Source organism: Brugia malayi (assembly GCF_000002995.4).
Source record: "Brugia malayi strain FR3 genome assembly, contig: Bm_v4_ChrX_scaffold_001, whole genome shotgun sequence".
Classification (NCBI taxonomy): Eukaryota; Metazoa; Nematoda; class Chromadorea; order Rhabditida; family Onchocercidae; genus Brugia; species Brugia malayi.
This window is the reverse complement of record NW_025062479.1, coordinates 10,865,871-10,884,191: the sequence shown is the minus strand read 5'-3', so window position 1 is coordinate 10,884,191 and position 18,321 is coordinate 10,865,871. Positions and strand designations below refer to the sequence as shown.

Genomic DNA, 18,321 nt, shown 5'->3' with positions numbered 1-18,321 from the left:
TGAGTAAATATTTAAAGTGTATAGCAGCGTGAATTTGGATAAAAAAAATCAAACAAATTTATTTTAAATTTTTTTTCAAACAAATTTATTTTAAATTTGTTTGAAAGAAAAAAGGAAAAAAAATGTAGTAGAACTTACTTTTTGTTGCAAAAAACTTCGTTAAAAAAAATCAGATTTATCTATCGGTTTTTTTTTTTTTTCCAGTAAAAATTTACGCTATTATCCATTGATATTATTATTATTTATTACTTATTATTATTACTATTAATCACCATTATCATTATTAATATTATTATAGCTTTCACTATTGAATAATGAAGAGATATGAATTATTGTTTTATGTTTGCTAAATATCTTTTGTCAAAGATTTTGAAAATTTACAAAATTTGTAATAATTTCTTGGACTGAAGTTTTTCTTTTTCTCTTTTTTTTCTTGAAAAGTTATTATTTGTTTGCTAGGAAGAGAAAAGAATTAAGAAATTAGATATGAAAAAAATGCCAATTTGTATATATAATAAAAAGTATGATATAAATATAATAAATATTAGTTGGCATTTTTTACTTGATTGTTAACACAAATTTATTTACAAATTTAACAGTGCAATAAAAAATATTTTTAAAAAATTGGAAATTCATTTATTAATAATATACTTACATATTCACCACTAACTACTTGTAAAAATATTAGTCTTTTTATTTTAAAAAAAAATTATGAAGTAATTTAAATTTCTAAATATTTATATTAATATTTTTCAAATTCTTGAAATGCGTGATTTTATTTTTTTTTATTTCAAAATATATATATCTAAAGAAATGCAAAATCTGAGCTGAATAATATTTTTGCTAATATAATTTTCCACAGACTCATACCTATCCAATGTGAACTTAACACACAACAATACATCAAGTGCAAATTGATCAATCGCTGAATTAATTTTTCTGTGATATGAAACAACATTTATGATATTTTTATCAATTAAAAAGAAAAGAAAAGAATAAATTGTCTCAAAATGTTTTACAGAGGAGAATCATTTTTTGCTAAATGATTTTATCTATATAAAAAACGTTTAATTATTGAGAAAGCAGTGAGAAATTTATTGAATTTAAAAAATTCGAAAAAATTTTCTAACAATAAGATGCAATATTTTATAATGATATTTTAGTATATATGTATTGTAATATTTCAGTTTTTTATTTTTTAATATAATTTTTTTTTTTTGCTTCTAAATATATATTACAATATTTTAAAATAGAATTTAACATGCAAAATATGCTTGCTTTCTGAAATTTGATCAAGTTACTGAAATTTAATTCAATGTCATTTTGACCTGGAATAGACTTTTATTACATATATTTTTTTTTTAAAAAAGAAAAAACGTGATTTGATTTTAAATTTGTCAATTTCCTAGCTATAGTATGAGAAAGTGCGAAACTGACAACGATTTGAAGTGTTTAATTTTTTTTTAACTGAACAACATCTTCCAATTAATTTGTTTAAAATTCGTAAAAGTATTTTTGCTGTCAAATATCAACAATTTAAATGGTTTGAATTTTGAGAAATTCTTTTCCAAAAAGAAAAAAGCAGAATTTAAAAATAAAATTCTTCATAAAATGTTGGAAATATTATTTGAAAATTTGTAATTATCACGAATGCTCAACTTTTAGTTCCTTTTTTTATTAAAAATAAAGATCAATTGCATTTTTTCTGAATAATAGTATTATTTTCTACAAAAGTAGAAAAAAAACTTTTATAAAAGAGCATTTTTCATTCACATTTTTCGAATACTAACCAATTGTTTTTCTTTTTTTTAATAATATAAATTATATCATTTATGAAAAGTGAAAATAAACATTTCACAAATAAATATGCTATATCTTTGATAATGCTTTTTTAAACAACATATTAACAAAAACAATGAAGTATAATTTCAATTTATAATTTCATAATTTAGAAAACTTTGTTTTCGAAAAAATTTTGCTTTAGAGTAAAAAAGTAATACTTTCTTATTCATATTTTTTTTCTCTAACCTTTACGTAAAAATATAACTTGAAAAAAAAAACTTTTATATAATGCAATTCCAAAAATTTTAAATCTTTGACAGTTTTCTTTTCATTTTTTTCTGCTTTCTCATTTTCTTTTTTTGGAAATTTTTTTTTTGAAAATATTTAAAAAAGAAATACCATCAAAAGTAATAAAATTTTAAATTAAAAAAGAAAAATTATTGTTTTTACTCATTAATGTCAATCAAATTTTGTGATCAAATAAATTATTTCTAATAATTAAAAGAATTTTCCAATGCAATCTTTAATTTAACAATTGCATAAATTTGGTATAAATCAGAAACTATTATAATTTCAGTTGACACAAAAACATATTTGTAAGTTGTAGAATAAACACATACCGGAAAGTAAATTTATACTGGAAACGCCCAATTCCTTTTTTATCCCTTTTTCAATTTCCCATTTTTTGCTTAATGAGTGGAAATAATAAGTGTCATATATCCCTGATAGAAAAATCAATTTTTTTTCTCAAACAAAAAAAAAAAAATTAATTGAGAAATTGAAATAATAAAATCCATAGTTATCAGGTAAATAATATATTTTAAAATAGATTTCTTAAAAAAATCTTTTCATTACCTCTTTTTTTCTTCACATTTTTTACCTTTCAATACATTTTTTTTTGTCTTATTATCAGAATATTTTTTATACTTTATTTTGAAATATCTTAAAATATTTTAAAATAAAGTACAAAAATTGTTCGAAATAAATTTGTCAATTTTTGCTTTTTTTTTTGAATTTCTTTTTTCAAACGTTAATTATTAATTGTATTTGCATTACAGTCATTATATTCGCCATGAACAACATTCATAATATAATACATGAGAAATGTTGTAAATAGTAAGGGTGAAAAAATTTGCGTGAAATAATCTAGGCGTTGATATAATCGTATTACTTGTCGTTTTTTTACGCGAAAAATTTCACGCTCAAATTCATTTGCAGCTTCCAAACGTCGTTTTTCCTAAAAAAAAAATTTTTTTAATTTTTAAACAATTTTTTAACTTTTTTAATTTTGTTTTTTATTTTTTAAATTTCTCTTGGAATCTTCTGAAATTTTAATTTTTGTTCTTTTTTTTTTCTCAGAATTAATATTACTATTACTATCTATAAAAATTACTGCTGTAAATATAAGCTATTATGAATAATATAATAATTGTAAATAACAATAATAATAATAAAATAATGATGAATAATAATAACTATAATAAATTTTCTTAGTCATTCTTATTTATTTTTTTCATAAAATGAGTAATGATTATTGCTAATTAGCTACGACATACGATATATATGCTTGAAAATCTATTTTTTTTGTTCCAATTACAATCGATTTATTTTAATTAATTAATTAAGTGAAAAAAATTTTTTTAAATAAATAAAGTTAAAATAAAAACAGTGAAAATTTTACAATAGCTCTAGTAGCTCTTATAAGTGCTAAAACGACGACTGATTCAAATAATGATAAAACGGTAAATATTTTCATTGCACGAAACCATATATCCAATGGTGTAATATAATTGATATGGACATGTTCTTCACCTCTTTCCATTTGTACCAATGTTAAAAGTACATTAAAAAAAAGATTAAATAAATATTTATCATTTAATTTAATTAAATAGTTAATTCTCTTATAATATTTTGTCTTAATTTACTTTACTAATAAAGAAAATTTTAAAATTTAAAAAAAAAATATTTCCCTTTTTTGTTTTAGTATCTAATAATTTTTTAATTGTTTTCCTAAATAATAAATTTAAATGAAAAAAAAAAAATAAAAATAAAAATGTATTTAACTAACAGAGATTGGTGTAATAATTCGTACTTCCTCATAGTTATATGGCACAAATGGTGCAATCCATGCAAAAAACATTGCTAATGAACTTGGTATATATTTTTCAATGATAAAACGTGCACCGGTACGTTTTAATTTGAATAAAACACGAAGACATGATGAAGGCACTTGAAAAAATTTTTAATTTATTTTGGAAATTAATTTACATTTCAATGCCAATAAATTTTACCGTTAATTTTTACTAATTTCAATTATTATTGGAAATTGTGTGTGAAATATGAAAAAATTAAAACTAATTAATGCAAAATTTTTAAAAAAAAATTTTTTTTTGGTGTAATACTTTAATATATGAATGAAAGAAAGCATAAATTTAAAAATATGATTAATAAATTTATTTTTTATTACTATATGCTTCTACATGTGTGCATGTTTTCACGTGATATGTCTAATATATGAAAATATTTCATTCGAATTTTTATGTTTCTCTATTGATTAAACTTAAAGTTCCATAATTACATTAAAATTAAAAAGAATAAATTTAAATGAATTAAATCAAACATTGCTTACATAATTTTCCATCTACAACACAATGATGCGTATGTACGGATACAAGATTGAAATCAGGTGACGGATGTGTTGACATTAAATTTATTGGATTTGTTGAAAGCCAAGAAAATCGGACACTTGATGGTATATGTGATACTTTAAAAGTTATATATATTTCGTTTTTTTTTTTTTGTTTTTCGTTCAAATTTAAACTATTAATCCTTTTTATTCAAATCTAAACTATTATTTCAGAACTAACTTATTGCTTGGTATTAAAAAAAAAAAAAATTGGTGGAGAAAGAATTGGAAGGAGAAATATATTTTTTTATATATTTTTTTAAAAATTTATAAAAACTATTTAATATCTAGAAAATTTTTTATTATTAATTTAATCTTATTTGAAATAATGGTTAAAAGAAAAAAGATAGGATTTAAGAAATGCGATTTGTTACACTTAAAAACATCACGTAGATTTATTTACCTAACTTATATTGCTTCAACTTTACGTACGTAAGAAAGGATGTAAAACTAACGCGAACTAATCATAAGTTCACATTGTTGATCATCATGTGGAAATTGACAAAAAACCATGTAACACGATGGTTGTAGTGTTATTCTTAAATGATATGATAAAAAGTTTTGATTAAAATTAGTGATCAAAATAAGAATTAATAAATTAGAAAAATTTGATAATATTGTAAAAATGATAAAACAAAAAACGAATTCAAAAAATTTTATAAACAATTTTAAAATATTAAGAAAATACACTTGATAATAAATATTTTCATTGCTGAAATCGTTTTTTTTTTTTTTTTTAATATCACCTCATGGTATAAATTACTAAGCCATTTGGACTTATTAGCATTCGAAAATTTGGAAATGAAACATAATGGAAATGTGAATGTTTAGAATTAACAAAATACGGATCAGGTTTCCATATTTGATCCAAAATTCTTTTTTCCCAAATCCGTATCCATTTTGTATAATTGTTCATTAAACGTGAATCAATCCAACTCATCTGCATTTCAAAATCTTAAAAAAAAAAACGAAAAAATAAAAACAAAAATTAAAGATATTTTTGAAATTTGGAAAAAAATTATTTTATTTCTTTTTACTAATAAATAAAAATAAATGAATAGATAAATAAATAAACACAAATATGAAATTTCCTTACCGATAGAATAATCCATATTTTTTGAATCAAAATTAGCTAAATGAATAATCTTTAGAGCAAAACTAACATCAACTGGTAAATCTAGAAAAAAAATTTTTTTCTTAAATCAATATCATTTAAAGGAAAAAAAAAATGTTTTTTTTTTTTTTTTTATTATTCCAAAAGCATATGTTATACATTAATTTTTAATAATTTTTCCTTTCCTTTCATATTTTAAATTTTGTTTTCATTTATAATTTTTTTCGTTCTTTTTCTAATATTTTAGAGCAAAAATTTTGAAACAGAAGTTAAAAAAAGAAAAAAAAAACAAACAAACCGGAAAATGTAGTAGGCACAGTGTTATTATCATAATTTATAGAACGCAAAATTGGCAGAATGTAACTACTTCCATAATGGCTTAATATAAAAGTAATAAAATTATGGAATTACTCATTGTTTATCTTTATCTTTTTCATTTTTTTTTTTTTTTTTTTATAAATTTTGAATTATCAGAAAGTTGCAAATACATCTAAAAATAATTTTTTTTTCTTTCTTAAATTAACAAAAAAAAATATATATATATATATATATATATATATAGAATATTTACTTTTGCTATATTATATTTCACTTTAAATTAAAAGTAGCCTAAAACGCTTGCATTCATAAAAAATTCACTTCTATTTGTAAAATGTAATTAATTTTAGTATAACATAAATTATGGTTGAGGTAATGATATCTCAACCATAATTATTAGTCCTTGATATAATTTTTGAATATATTAAATGAAAATATTACGAACAAAAGAAGGAAAATCTTCCAAAGAAAGTGCAAAATTTAAGACTTAAAGAAATAAATTCAAATAAAGAAATAAAGAAAAATTCAATTGATATATTTTTGTTTCTATAATAACTAATTATAGCATAAAAAGTTGTAAAACAAATAAATATTAATTAATTCAAATTTGAAAATGTACAATTATAATGTAAAATAATATTAATTATAATTATGGCATAGTGGATGTAATTATGGCATAAATATATACTAATGCAAATTTAAAAATGTTCAGTTCAGAAATGATTTTAAATTGGATGGTGATGAAATTTTAATTACCTGTCACAAATTCCGGTGCAATCATCCAAATTATTTAAATTTGACATCAAATTTAAAATTATTACTTTTTTTCTGTCACTTATCTCAATATTTGGCTTGTTAATCAGTAGATTGGTAGAATGAATAGTATCGGGACGAGTAATAATAATTTTCATACTTTCATCTTAAAACATAAATATCAATCGACATAAACCTAAACATTATTTACTGACCAAAACAAATAATTCGAATAAAAACAAAAGTTTAAAAAAATTTTAAACTGATTACTATTTATTAAATATATTCATTCGTTAGATTTAGTTTTATTAATTATATGTGTTTTTTTTTTTTTTTCCATAAAATTTATATTCAATTGCGTTTTCGTTTACGATATATTTTTTTGAATATTTACCATTTAAAAAAAAAAAAAGCCATTACAATCTATAAAAAAGAACAAGGCAAATATTACATAATCATTAATAAATATATCTAATTAATTTCAATTCTGTTTTTTTTCTTTTGAAATATATATGAACTGTACTAATAATTTAACTTGAATGAAGAATGTTCAATTTATATAAACAACTTAACCTTCGCTACTTTGTGTAAATGATTATTAACCTTTATATTCATTATTACTTCCTTCAATAATCATTTCTTTCGAATCAATTGATGCTAATGAATTAAGCTTCTCCATTTCGTTAGCAAAATTTGACACCAATCGTTTATCACTTTGACCTATAATAGATTTCATTTTATTATGAACGATTGATTAATAAGTAAAAATATTGAATAAAAAGAAGAAAAAAAAGGAAATCGAAAATAGTAGTCTTATAATAAAACTTACTCATTTTAATGGTAAATAATATTAATACAAATAACCCTTTCATATCTGCAAATAACCGATATAATCCAAATCGTTATATTATTTATTCATTTGTTAACATTATCATCACTTTAATATAGCAAAAGAAAATTAGGAAAAGTGAAAGTAATAAATCAAAAAAAAGACCAAATTAAAAGAAAAAATTAATTTATATAAAAAGGAAAATTTTCACGTTTTTTTCCCTTTTTTTCTGTTTGCTAATAAACGTAATTTATGTCAGTTATTGATTTTATTCATAAATATTTATAAAACAAGAAGAATGAGACGAAGAGAATGTCATTGCTGCGATTTTATTTAAACAAAAAAAAGCAAATTTCATTTTTTCAGTGGTATGACAAAATCTTGTTTTGTTACACAATCTTAATTGTAATCATACAATTTTCTTTTGCTTTTTTTTTAAAAATTGATCTGATCTTTTTCTTTTTCCTATTTTTCTTCACACTTATCGCCGTGTTGAAATAATCAAAAATTCTCAGTTTAAATTTTATTGAAACAGACTTGCCATTCATTTTTCATTAATCTTTTTTATACACTTCATTTCATGATTACAATTTCCAAATCTTAAAACTTCCTTTCAAGATTTAAAAGAAGACTTACTTCTTTTTCTTTCAGCTAAATAAAAATGATAAGTACGATAGTTGAAAATTAGATTAAAATATAACCGATAAAATATTTATTGCTTAAAGTAGATGAGTCAAATCATGAAATGATAATTGTTCCAAGCTTAATTCCCATAATGCTCAATTCTTCAACTGTATGTAATCATATGATTATACATGTTCAATCAAAAAATGTAAAGAAAATTTATGTTTCAAATTGATATCGAATAAATTTTGCGCCTGACAGAATGCATTATCAGTTTTCTCATTTGTCAAATTGTTTTCGTAATTTGGTGTCATTAAAATGAACATAATGTTCATTCACCTCTTATCTTGGTGTAAAATTCACAGCAGCATTATCATCAATTCAAAAAAAAAAAACAAGAAATTTTCTTTAAAAACTGATATGTTTATTAGTTTATCATTTCTAGCTTTATGTTATGTTATTATATTTTTTTTGTATATCATAATAGTTGCTTAGTATTGCTGCATCTCTATTCAGTCGTTATCAAATAATCATATTGTAATTAATTACATATACAAAATGTACATTTTGCGGAAGTTAATTAAATTTTTTATAACACAAAACATAACATAGAGCTGGAAGGAAAAAATTACTAAAACAGAATGCATTTGGTTCGCAACAAATTATGAATGGAACTATTGAAATCATCAAACAAATAAATCTATTCCTTCACTTATTCAAAAACTGTTTAATTCGCCTAGGAGACGACTAACACTAACACTGGAATGAGAAGTAACTTCACCATGAATATGTGGTAAGACACGAATAGAATTAAGAATAAATTTGAAAAAGAAAAGAACGAAAAAATCTGCACCAAATTTGCACCTGGTTTAAGAGAAAAAAGTGATTAAGACACTAAAGGAGATGGAACACAGACGGTTTCTAAATGAAGCTTGTTAATAAACACAGAAAACCAGTGAAAGACTACAAAACAATACTTTAATTCACTTATAGCTGTTTAGTGGTTGGCCTAATTTTAAAAATCACAGAAGTGACAAATATTAGAACAGGAAGTTGCAGAAAATCAAAATCACTTACAGGTAACAAGATTATGTGAAAAATCTATGAAATAAAGAACCGAAAATTTTGCATGACTTAACACAAAACATTCCGCTTCTGAACCTGGAATACCAAATAAACCAGAAATTAGAGTGATAAAATGGACTAGAAATAAAAATTTCACCCTGAGAAACCTAAACTAATGCCAGCTAAACGGAATATTTGAGCAAGACGAGACTGATCCAATGGTGGTCGATGTCGATCAAGTTTAAACGCAGTACAGGAATGATTACGAGAAAAATACTGAGGAGCATCGTAAATTGGATCCCTTATACGGTTGTCGATGGGTATTATATGACCTTCAGTTGTAAACATGATACGTTCTTCATTACGATTCACTGCATTGTTTATATCGAACAACTAAAAAAGTGCCAAAATTTCATCACGAAAATTGTTTTTTTTTTTTTTTTTTTAGAAAATATAAAGCAAATTTTGAACAAATAAGAAAATCAAATACTCAATAACAACAACTAAATCCTAAATTTGGCTAAATACAGCTCGCGATCACACAACATTATTTACCAAATATAGATATTTCACAGTTTCAGAAAGGAAAAACGATTCCATCCGATCCTCTAACGATTTATCGACAACATTGTGCACGGTAGCATAACCACATTTCACTTTTGCAAACGTGTTAAGAGATTGAAGAATGTCAAAACCAACACGAAGATAAAAGGGATTTTGTGTAGCACGATACAACATATAAGTTGATTCAGCCAGTTCTGGTCTTAACGGATAAAAATATACATCAGGTATCCTTAAAAAAAACACATGTCAAATATTTTGCAAACTATTCTTATCACGAAATACCTATGAATCAATAGAAGTAATTTTCACTTACTTTAAATGCCAGTTGTATCGTTCAGGAAGAGCATCATATCGCTTCCACAATGAATAATATATGGCATGAATGCAAACTGCTTCATCAATATCACCATTTAATACTTGAACAGCAGCAAAACTAGCCTGTGAGCAGTAACATATTAAAGTAAACGAACAACAATTGAAAAAGTCAAAATTCAAGTTAAATCATCCTTTCGCCCAACCATATTACAAATAACATTGGTTGAGAAATGAAGCGAACAAATAAACGTAGAATGTAACAAACTTGTAAAGCATCTATCCAGGTATTTAGTAGTGAACCATCTCGCATATCAACGTTTACATACATTGGCGTTTCTCCCTCACCTAAAACGCAACGATCACGGCCACGTCGTAATTGACTTATTATGAGCGCATACGCTTCCTGTATATTACGACATGTATAAATTTATTGCCTTCTTTTTGGAATAAAAAAATTATCACAAGCACTGCTCCCTTTATGTCATTAATACCGCTAACGACCGTTAAAAGAAAAATATTATGAATTGCAGTGTTAAGACTCATCTCACATTCCGTATTCTGTGTTGTACTTTCTCAGATACTGAACGCTTTTTTTTTTTCTTTTTCGCCAAACATACCGGGATAGAATACTCAGAAAGGAAGCTAATAAAAAAAAAAATAGCATGTTTCTCTCACTTTTAAATTTTAAAATATCACAAAAATAATAATTGAATTTGCTATAGAAGGAAACTGCTATGTTAAAATATTTCATAAAACCATACAATACCTGGAACATCCTCAAGTCCGTCTCAACACCGAAAAGAACGAAAGCTTTAAGCAAATACTCATAAAACGAATCAAGGCCAGCACCAAGTCCACTAATTACACCTTTCCATTCGCCTGTTTGGATGTTTACGACATTGCCTGAAAGGATGTTTACTTGAGGAAATCTCAAAAAATGAGCATACGTGTAAAACCAAAAATGACTTATAAAAAAAAAAAGAAAACTTTACAATAATTATGGATAGAATATATTGGAGATATATAAGCACTAAGTTATGTATGAAAAGCTAAAAAATAACGTTAAATAAAGCTAAATGACAGAAAGATAAACATGAAGGTAAATGATATGATTACAGCTAGTAAAACCAAAAAAAGCAGTACCAACCCAACAAACCAGTTACTTTATTTCTCAAAGACCACAACTTTCGATTGGTCTTGCGCGCCAAGCTTTCATATGTAGCATCACCCAAAAGACGTGAGAGAACTGTAAATTCCAGTAATAAACTTCCAGCTCCAGCAACACAATTTTCGTTAATCGTTCCTTCCTTCACTCCACTTTGCAAATTTACCCGTGGAAATGGTATCCCTAAAACAAATGTAAAGTTTCGTATATCTTGCAGGTAAGGGTTTTTAATAAAATTAACGTTTAACGATCAAATATGATAACACGTAACCAACCGGTTTAACGATCAAGTATGATAACACGTAACCAACCGGTTTTAGTGCCTTCAAAAGCTGGTAACAGACGAATAGCCAAATCATGTGCCATTGTAAGTAATTCTCCATCATAATCACTTAGAGCATAATTACCTAACATATGGGAATCATCAGTAAGGATCAGATGAGCTGACAAAAGAGATCCGATTATCCTGAAAAAAAAAAGAGAAAAAAAAAAGTTGAAAGACATGGGAAGCGGAAAACAACGAAAAAACACCAATAACTATTACCATCTCATACATCAGCAAATCGCCCAGAATTAATGTTTTTATATTGACGAGATTTCTTTTTAATGATTATTAGCCTGTCAATGGACGTGGCTATATTGCATGCTTAACATTTCGTGGAGTTGTAGCAAAGCTACGACTACTTTCATAGAAAAACTTGATATTCAGAAGCAAATGTGAGAGTAATTCAATTTGCATATCATTTTAAAAGTGCAATAACCTAATCGTCGCCTCAAACACTTGTACTGTAACGTTTCTCTCAAAAGAAACGTTATCGATCACCATTCTAATAGCATTATGGAATTCAGTTCGATTCCCAAAAACAACCAGAGTATCCAACGACTCAATCTAGAAATGGATCATGGATTGGGACACTTTTTATGGATCATGGATTGGGACACTTTTTCCAATAATTATGAAAAACCAGTTCTCTAATTACATCGCATGCTTTGTTTGGAACATCGAATACCATAACTGCCGAATAAACGTTAACATACCAAAGAAAGTGAATAATCGCCAAGAACATCGTTAATATTGATATTGGATCTATAAAAAGCGTATTTCAGGATATAAAATGTGAAAAATTGGTATGCTACCGCTAAAAACACTGTAAAAACAAGTAAAAAAGTATATGTAAAAGTTTCTTCAAGATGAAGATAATAAAACTGCACAATCACTACACATTCAAATGAACTTTCTTTCCAAATACCCTACAAGAAAACTTAAAAATTTTCCTCTTCTTCCACGAGAATTTCATTGAAATCATCTTCAAAAGAAAAACAGCAGAACTTACGGATGAAGATGGTCATAGCCACGACCGGAACAATTAATTGGATCCAATTCATCCATAGGAAAAGCATGCCGGATATAATTTTCATATGCAAAATAGAACATTTCTCGCGTTGCTTTTTTCGCCTCCAGTAATTCTTCCGGTGTAAAAGATCCATATTTCGAAGTATAGCTATCACGAAAAAATGGATAAACGCTTGCACCCGTAATAACCATTACTAATGCCCATAATACGAAAAGATCTAAGAAACACACCATATTTTACCACAATGTTTGCAAATAAACCTGAAGGAAAAATATATTCTATTAAAGTGATGAGCACTGCAAATATGCAAAATTGAATTCAAATTAAAGCTTAACATGAATAAATGATTTTGGAAGACGTTAAACACTTTTAAGATTTAAGCAAAATCTATTTGTAACACATAACCAACCTTAAACTGCAGTGAAGATATTTTGAAATAAAAATGCAGAATGGCACCTTGCATGAGCTCATGTCCAGTTCAACATTTTAAGCCAGAATTTAATCATTTTAACTACAAATATGCTCGGCCACACAAATCTACAATTATAATGGAAGAATGACAAAAGAATAAAAAGAAAGAAAAGAATGACAAAAGAAAAAAAAGAATAAAAGAAACATAAGAAAAAAAAATAATCGAAAAAAAAATTTTTTTTGCCAATTCGTTGAATCAATTTTAGAAAGAAAAGAAAAAAAAGTCCTCAATTGTAAATTTTAGATTATAAAAAAAGAAAAAAACATCGCTTATAAATTTCTCAACTAACTCTCATAATACAATTTATACACTTAATTTGAACACAGATTTCACTCACATTCCTAAATAGTGTTTAAATGAATAAACTATGAAGGATGCACGAAACACGTACACTTGTACGTCCACAAATCAATACTGATATAAGTAAACGTTGAACAAATTGAAATCCTACAACGCTTTTTATAATTTTGTAATTGGAATGTTGCCAATTTTCAGCAAGAAATAATTTCCTCTTAGTATGGTTTTGTTTGTAAATTGTAGGATTTGCTGATTGCTTTGTTTATTTGTTTCTTTCTTTTTGTTCATTTGTTTGTTTTTTTTTTTTTTGACTCATATGATCTGATAATTTCGTCGTGATATTTGTGCTGAACAAATATATTACAAATAAAATTTATGACGAGTTGAGATTTAAACTTGTTAATTTGGATTTGAATATTTAAATTTGAAATGTTTTGTTTTTGCTGTATCCTTTTTTAATATTAATATTGGAAAGAAAATTTTTCATTGATTATATTTAATGCTTTGCTTATTTTTTTTTTTTATGTTTTCATCAAGTATTAAAATGGACAAAAGTTGTTCATATAGATTTTGTTTATATTTTTATTATTTTCCTTGATATTTCTTCACTTTGTTACCTTTTACTTGTTAATTTCGGTTCATTTCATTAGGCTTTGAGCAGTTTTTTTATTGTTTTTACTCGTTTTTTTCACCTCAAACTTAATCATTTAATGGGAATGAAAGGTAGTACAATATCATCTGTTGATAACCTTTATATTGTATTGCTCATATTTCTCAGTGACAGACTAACATTTAAGAAAGAGATAGTTACTGGTTCAGTCAAAAGTACTTTCGTGCTGGAAATTCGGGTTACAAATTTCGCGGACTGTGTAATGTGTTGCAGTATTGTGCTTTAATCTAACATTCAGTTCACCTAGAGAAATGGCTGAAAAAGGAAGACAGACAAGTCCAAGTAGCGAAAGTAATGATGATGAAAAAATAGTTATGGAAACACCGGCAAGCGATTTAGTCGTGACTAAATATGCAATGGCAGCCGATATCGTTAATGCTGTCTTGAGAGTGAGTTTTATCTGTTCACATAAGTCATTTGATGAAATTTAATGTTGCTCTATGCAAATGCATTAGAGAAAATGTTTTAACAGGTCGAATCACGGTAAATGGTTGCTTACGGATAGGAGAAATATCTTTTAAAGCAATATGTAATAGAAACAAAAATTTGTAGGAACTAATAACAGCTACAAAAGACGGTGTCGAAGTAGGTGAAATTTGTGATCTCGGCGATAGGCTTATGAATGAGCGATTAGCAAAAGTTTTTAAAAAGGAAAAAGATACTTTGAAAGGTAAAATATATGTTTATCTTCCATTTTTCATAATTGAAATAGTTTTATTGTATGAATCAATATTAGTTACATTTTCATGTTATTACATTTCCCTTATTAACAGTTAGAATCCTCTTAAAATTAATAATGATTTTTCATTTAACAAATATATTAGTTGATATAGTTTCTTATCTGATTCTATAGCTCTATGATTAGCTGTCGTTTACTTTGATTAGGTTTGCTAGTGGGACTGAATTATCCTGCAATAGATTTAACCGTATCTTTTCATTGTACTGCATGATATTCTTTTATAGGCATCGCTATGCCAACATGTATTTCAATCAACAATTGTGTGTGTCATTTTTCTCCATTGCGAAGTGATCCACCAATAATTATCAAGGATGGGCAAATGGTGAAAATTGATCTTGGAGCTCACATTGATGGTTTTATTGCAACTGTTGCTCACACCGTCGTTGTCGGAGCTTCTCTAGTACGGTTGCATTTTTTAGCTTTAGCAATAACACGCATGATAAATGTTGTGTTTATGTTGGGGAAACTTTTACATTTAAAATAAAGCATCCACATTTGTTAATTTTTGGTAACAAGTAATGCTTCATTAGTACAATTCCTAAACTTAAATCACATGAGTTTTGTAATAGTGATGGGAAACAAATTATTTTTTATATTATGTGGTCTTGAATTTCAATTCAGGAAAATAAAATAAAAGGCAGGATGGCAAACGTGATGCTTGCTGCGTACAATGCTATGGAAGCAGCAGTTCGCATGCTTCGTCCAGGGTTATATAAAAACATAGAAATTACAGATATGATCGATAAAATAGCAAATATATATAAGGTTTGTAAAAGTAAATACATTCTTAAATGACGTGAAATATTCTTGTATTGGATCGGAACAGAAGCGAATCGCCTTCCATTAGTTTAGTTCAATTATTAACATGATTGACATGGGGTTTGTATTATCTAACGGATTGTAGAATTATATTTTTTTGTCGCTGACTTACTGAACTTTATTCCATTATTCGACTGCAACTTCCTTCATTTTACTGCCATGGTCTTTAAAAAATTCAGTAATCCCAAAAATCATAAATTTGTCTGGTTGCGTATCTTGTATGTTTTTCCCATGAAAATGATTTTTTTTTTTTTTTCTTTCAGGTAAGGCCAGTTGAGAATATGCTGTCACATGAATTAAGGAAGAATAAGATTGATGGGGAGAAGCAGATTATTCAAAATCCTGGTGAAAAGCAACGTTCCGAAATGACGAAATGTAGTTTTGAAAAATTTGAAGTGTATGCTATTGATATTCTAATGAGCACTGGTGAAGGTCTGTTTTGCTTTTAATGTTTTATTTTTGTTCTTTGCGGTTGGCTACGTTTATACACTTTTCTGTTTGTAATAACGTGTACAGCATCTGTTGTCCTTTTCTGTTCGTCTGTCTCTTCGATTTTCTTCCCTCACATAATTGCAGGAACAATAGTCGCACTTATTCCATGATACGGTATTAGCAAACACATATTTAGCAGTCTTATTCGACAAAAATTTATGGTTTCGCTCCTTCCTGTATTTTTGCAAATATCTAACTCAAACATTGGTAGCTGTTCTTTCCAGCCATCCTAAGAAATTATAAGCTACTGGTGAATGTAATGGGTTTTTTTTTAAGGCAAAACTCGTATTCTGGATTCGAGAACTACAGTTTATAAAAAAGTGGATGATCTCGTTTACTCACTCAAAGTTAAAGCGTCAAGGTATGTTGAATATGCTTACATTTCTTTACACATTAAGCAATTTTGTGTAATGTTTTTCTCCAACACTTTTATTGCTTTTGACTGTGTTATTATCCTTTTCGATGATTTTAGTATTTGTTGAACTACCTATTTTTTACACTCTTACATTTACTTTTTTTTAAATTTTAATTTAGTTAAACTTCTGATTCACTGCATTGTCGTTGGTTCCATATTTAAACAGAAATTTGTGTCACCATTCGTTAATAGAAAATACAATAGATGTTTTTAGTTTTTACTTAGATTCACATTGTTTTTTTTTTTTGCTTCAGAATGTTTTTATCGGCAGCAGTGAACAAGTACGGACTAATGCCATTCACTTTACGGTCATTCGAGGATGAGAAACTAGCGAAAATGGGTGTAGTGGAATGTGAACGTCATAATCTAATGCGGCCATATCAGGTTTGTTTGTTTGTTTTTTATAACAACCATATACTTCATTTTTTCAAAACATTGATTTGAATATAAATTAATTCAAGATCCTTTGGAATGTAAATTCCCTTCAGCGTAGGAAATTTTGTAGAGGTCAAAACTTTATGGTGGAACTACCCGCACAGCAAGATTTTCTTGGCAATAGTAAAAAATGCTCAGTGACTTAACTGAATCGTACTTAAACTTACTGCTTTTTATCCTATTTTCGGTTTACTTTCTCTTATTTTTGTTACATTCTGGATAAACGAATGTAAGATTTGAAAACCATCAAAGAGAAGTTTTTAGTTATCTTGAGCAAATGTATTTTTCCTTTTATAACTAATTCATCCGTTTTTTAGAAGTAGTGAAATTGGTGCGATAATCAGAATAAATCTTTAGGTTTTCTATGAACGAGATGGTGAGTATGTGGCGCAGTTCAAGTCTACAGTATTAATCATGCCTAATGGATTATTGAAGATTACTGGGTTTCCTCTTGATATGAATACGCTAGAAAGCGATGTAAAAATCGAGGATCAGTTGGTTGGTTTTTTAGACAAAACAAATATTCTTAGTTATTTACTTTGGAGCTTGGAATAAATTTTTAGTTCACTTCCATTTTGATTAAACATGATTAATGAGTCCTTCCTTGAAAATTGTAGTGAGATCTGAAATTTATGATTGGAGTGTCTTCGAAGTCTTTCAGAAAGGTAGCTGTTTTCAATTTTTGATTTCAATGAACTCATGATTAGATTTCATTACGGGTCATTTTCCAGATCACATCTTTATTAAACTCCTCACTGAAACCTAAAAAAGCAAAAAAGAAGCCGAAAAGCGATAAGAAAGACGAGAATAATGGCACTCAGAATAAAGATGGTATTATGGAGCAGAAAGGGAATGTTGATACCCAAAGTGTGAATTTGAAGATTCGGAATTTGGATAAGAAATCTGTGCTATCTAATAATAGGGATAGTGTGAAAGCCGTACAAGAAAATTAAAAACAGTTGATCATTAAAACTAGCATATTTGATAAAGGCGGGTTTTGAGAATATGTTTTTATGGTCGTGATAGCAATTGTATGCATCATCGGATTTGTTAGTCTGCCCTTTTTTCTTTCTTAAAATCAATGAATACATTGGCCTTTTTGTTATTGTTTGGGTGTTTTTTTTTTTTTGTTTGTTTTTTGAAGCGTTTTTGATTGGTGCGCGCTTGTAATATTGTCTTTTTAAGGTAGCATCTGGAAAGTATTTTGAAATATAGTAAGTTTTAGGATTGGTTATGCACAACAAACGATGCAGCATAAACGTAACAAGTGGGTAGATTAAATCATATAGTTAAGTGGTATTCGAAAATATTATAAGTGACTTTATTTTATAGTAATGGCTTCACACTTTTCCCAAATAGACCTGCATAGGGCTATAATGACCAGATAATTCTGATGCAAGGAAGATAAATGT

At 26.5% G+C, this 18,321-nt stretch overlaps 3 protein-coding genes across 3 annotated transcripts; 1 reads left to right on the top strand and 2 right to left on the bottom strand.

Moving 5' to 3' along the window:
- Positions 1–2,812: 2,812 nt before the first annotated feature.
- On the bottom strand, positions 2,813–7,525 carry Bma-lgc-43 (Uncharacterized protein; the record flags this gene model as incomplete). The annotated part of the gene is made up of 11 exons (XM_043074420.1): positions 2,813–3,019; positions 3,464–3,588; positions 3,847–4,011; positions 4,412–4,546; positions 4,924–5,006; positions 5,314–5,422; positions 5,565–5,645; positions 5,881–5,960; positions 6,657–6,819; positions 7,257–7,373; positions 7,483–7,525. The coding sequence occupies 11 exons, from the start codon at positions 7,523–7,525 to the stop codon at positions 2,813–2,815; spliced, it is 1,308 nt and encodes a 435-aa protein (XP_042930354.1).
- Positions 7,526–9,324: 1,799 nt separating this feature from the next.
- Bm2817 (ER degradation-enhancing alpha-mannosidase-like, putative) lies at positions 9,325–12,803 on the bottom strand (the record flags this gene model as incomplete). The annotated part of the gene is made up of 10 exons (XM_043074419.1): positions 9,325–9,564; positions 9,727–9,964; positions 10,049–10,173; positions 10,316–10,453; positions 10,817–10,953; positions 11,198–11,398; positions 11,527–11,681; positions 11,977–12,104; positions 12,254–12,302; positions 12,550–12,803. The coding sequence occupies 10 exons, from the start codon at positions 12,801–12,803 to the stop codon at positions 9,325–9,327; spliced, it is 1,665 nt and encodes a 554-aa protein (XP_042930353.1).
- Positions 12,804–14,260: 1,457 nt separating this feature from the next.
- Bm6238 (DNA-binding protein, 42 kDa containing protein) lies at positions 14,261–17,862 on the top strand (the record flags this gene model as incomplete). Its single annotated transcript, XM_001893971.1, has 9 exons — positions 14,261–14,398; positions 14,562–14,679; positions 14,973–15,148; positions 15,370–15,513; positions 15,831–15,999; positions 16,336–16,420; positions 16,729–16,858; positions 17,267–17,407; positions 17,641–17,862. 9 exons carry the CDS (start codon positions 14,261–14,263, stop codon positions 17,860–17,862), a joined length of 1,323 nt encoding a protein of 440 aa, XP_001894006.1.
- Between the last annotated feature and the right edge of the window lie 459 nt (positions 17,863–18,321).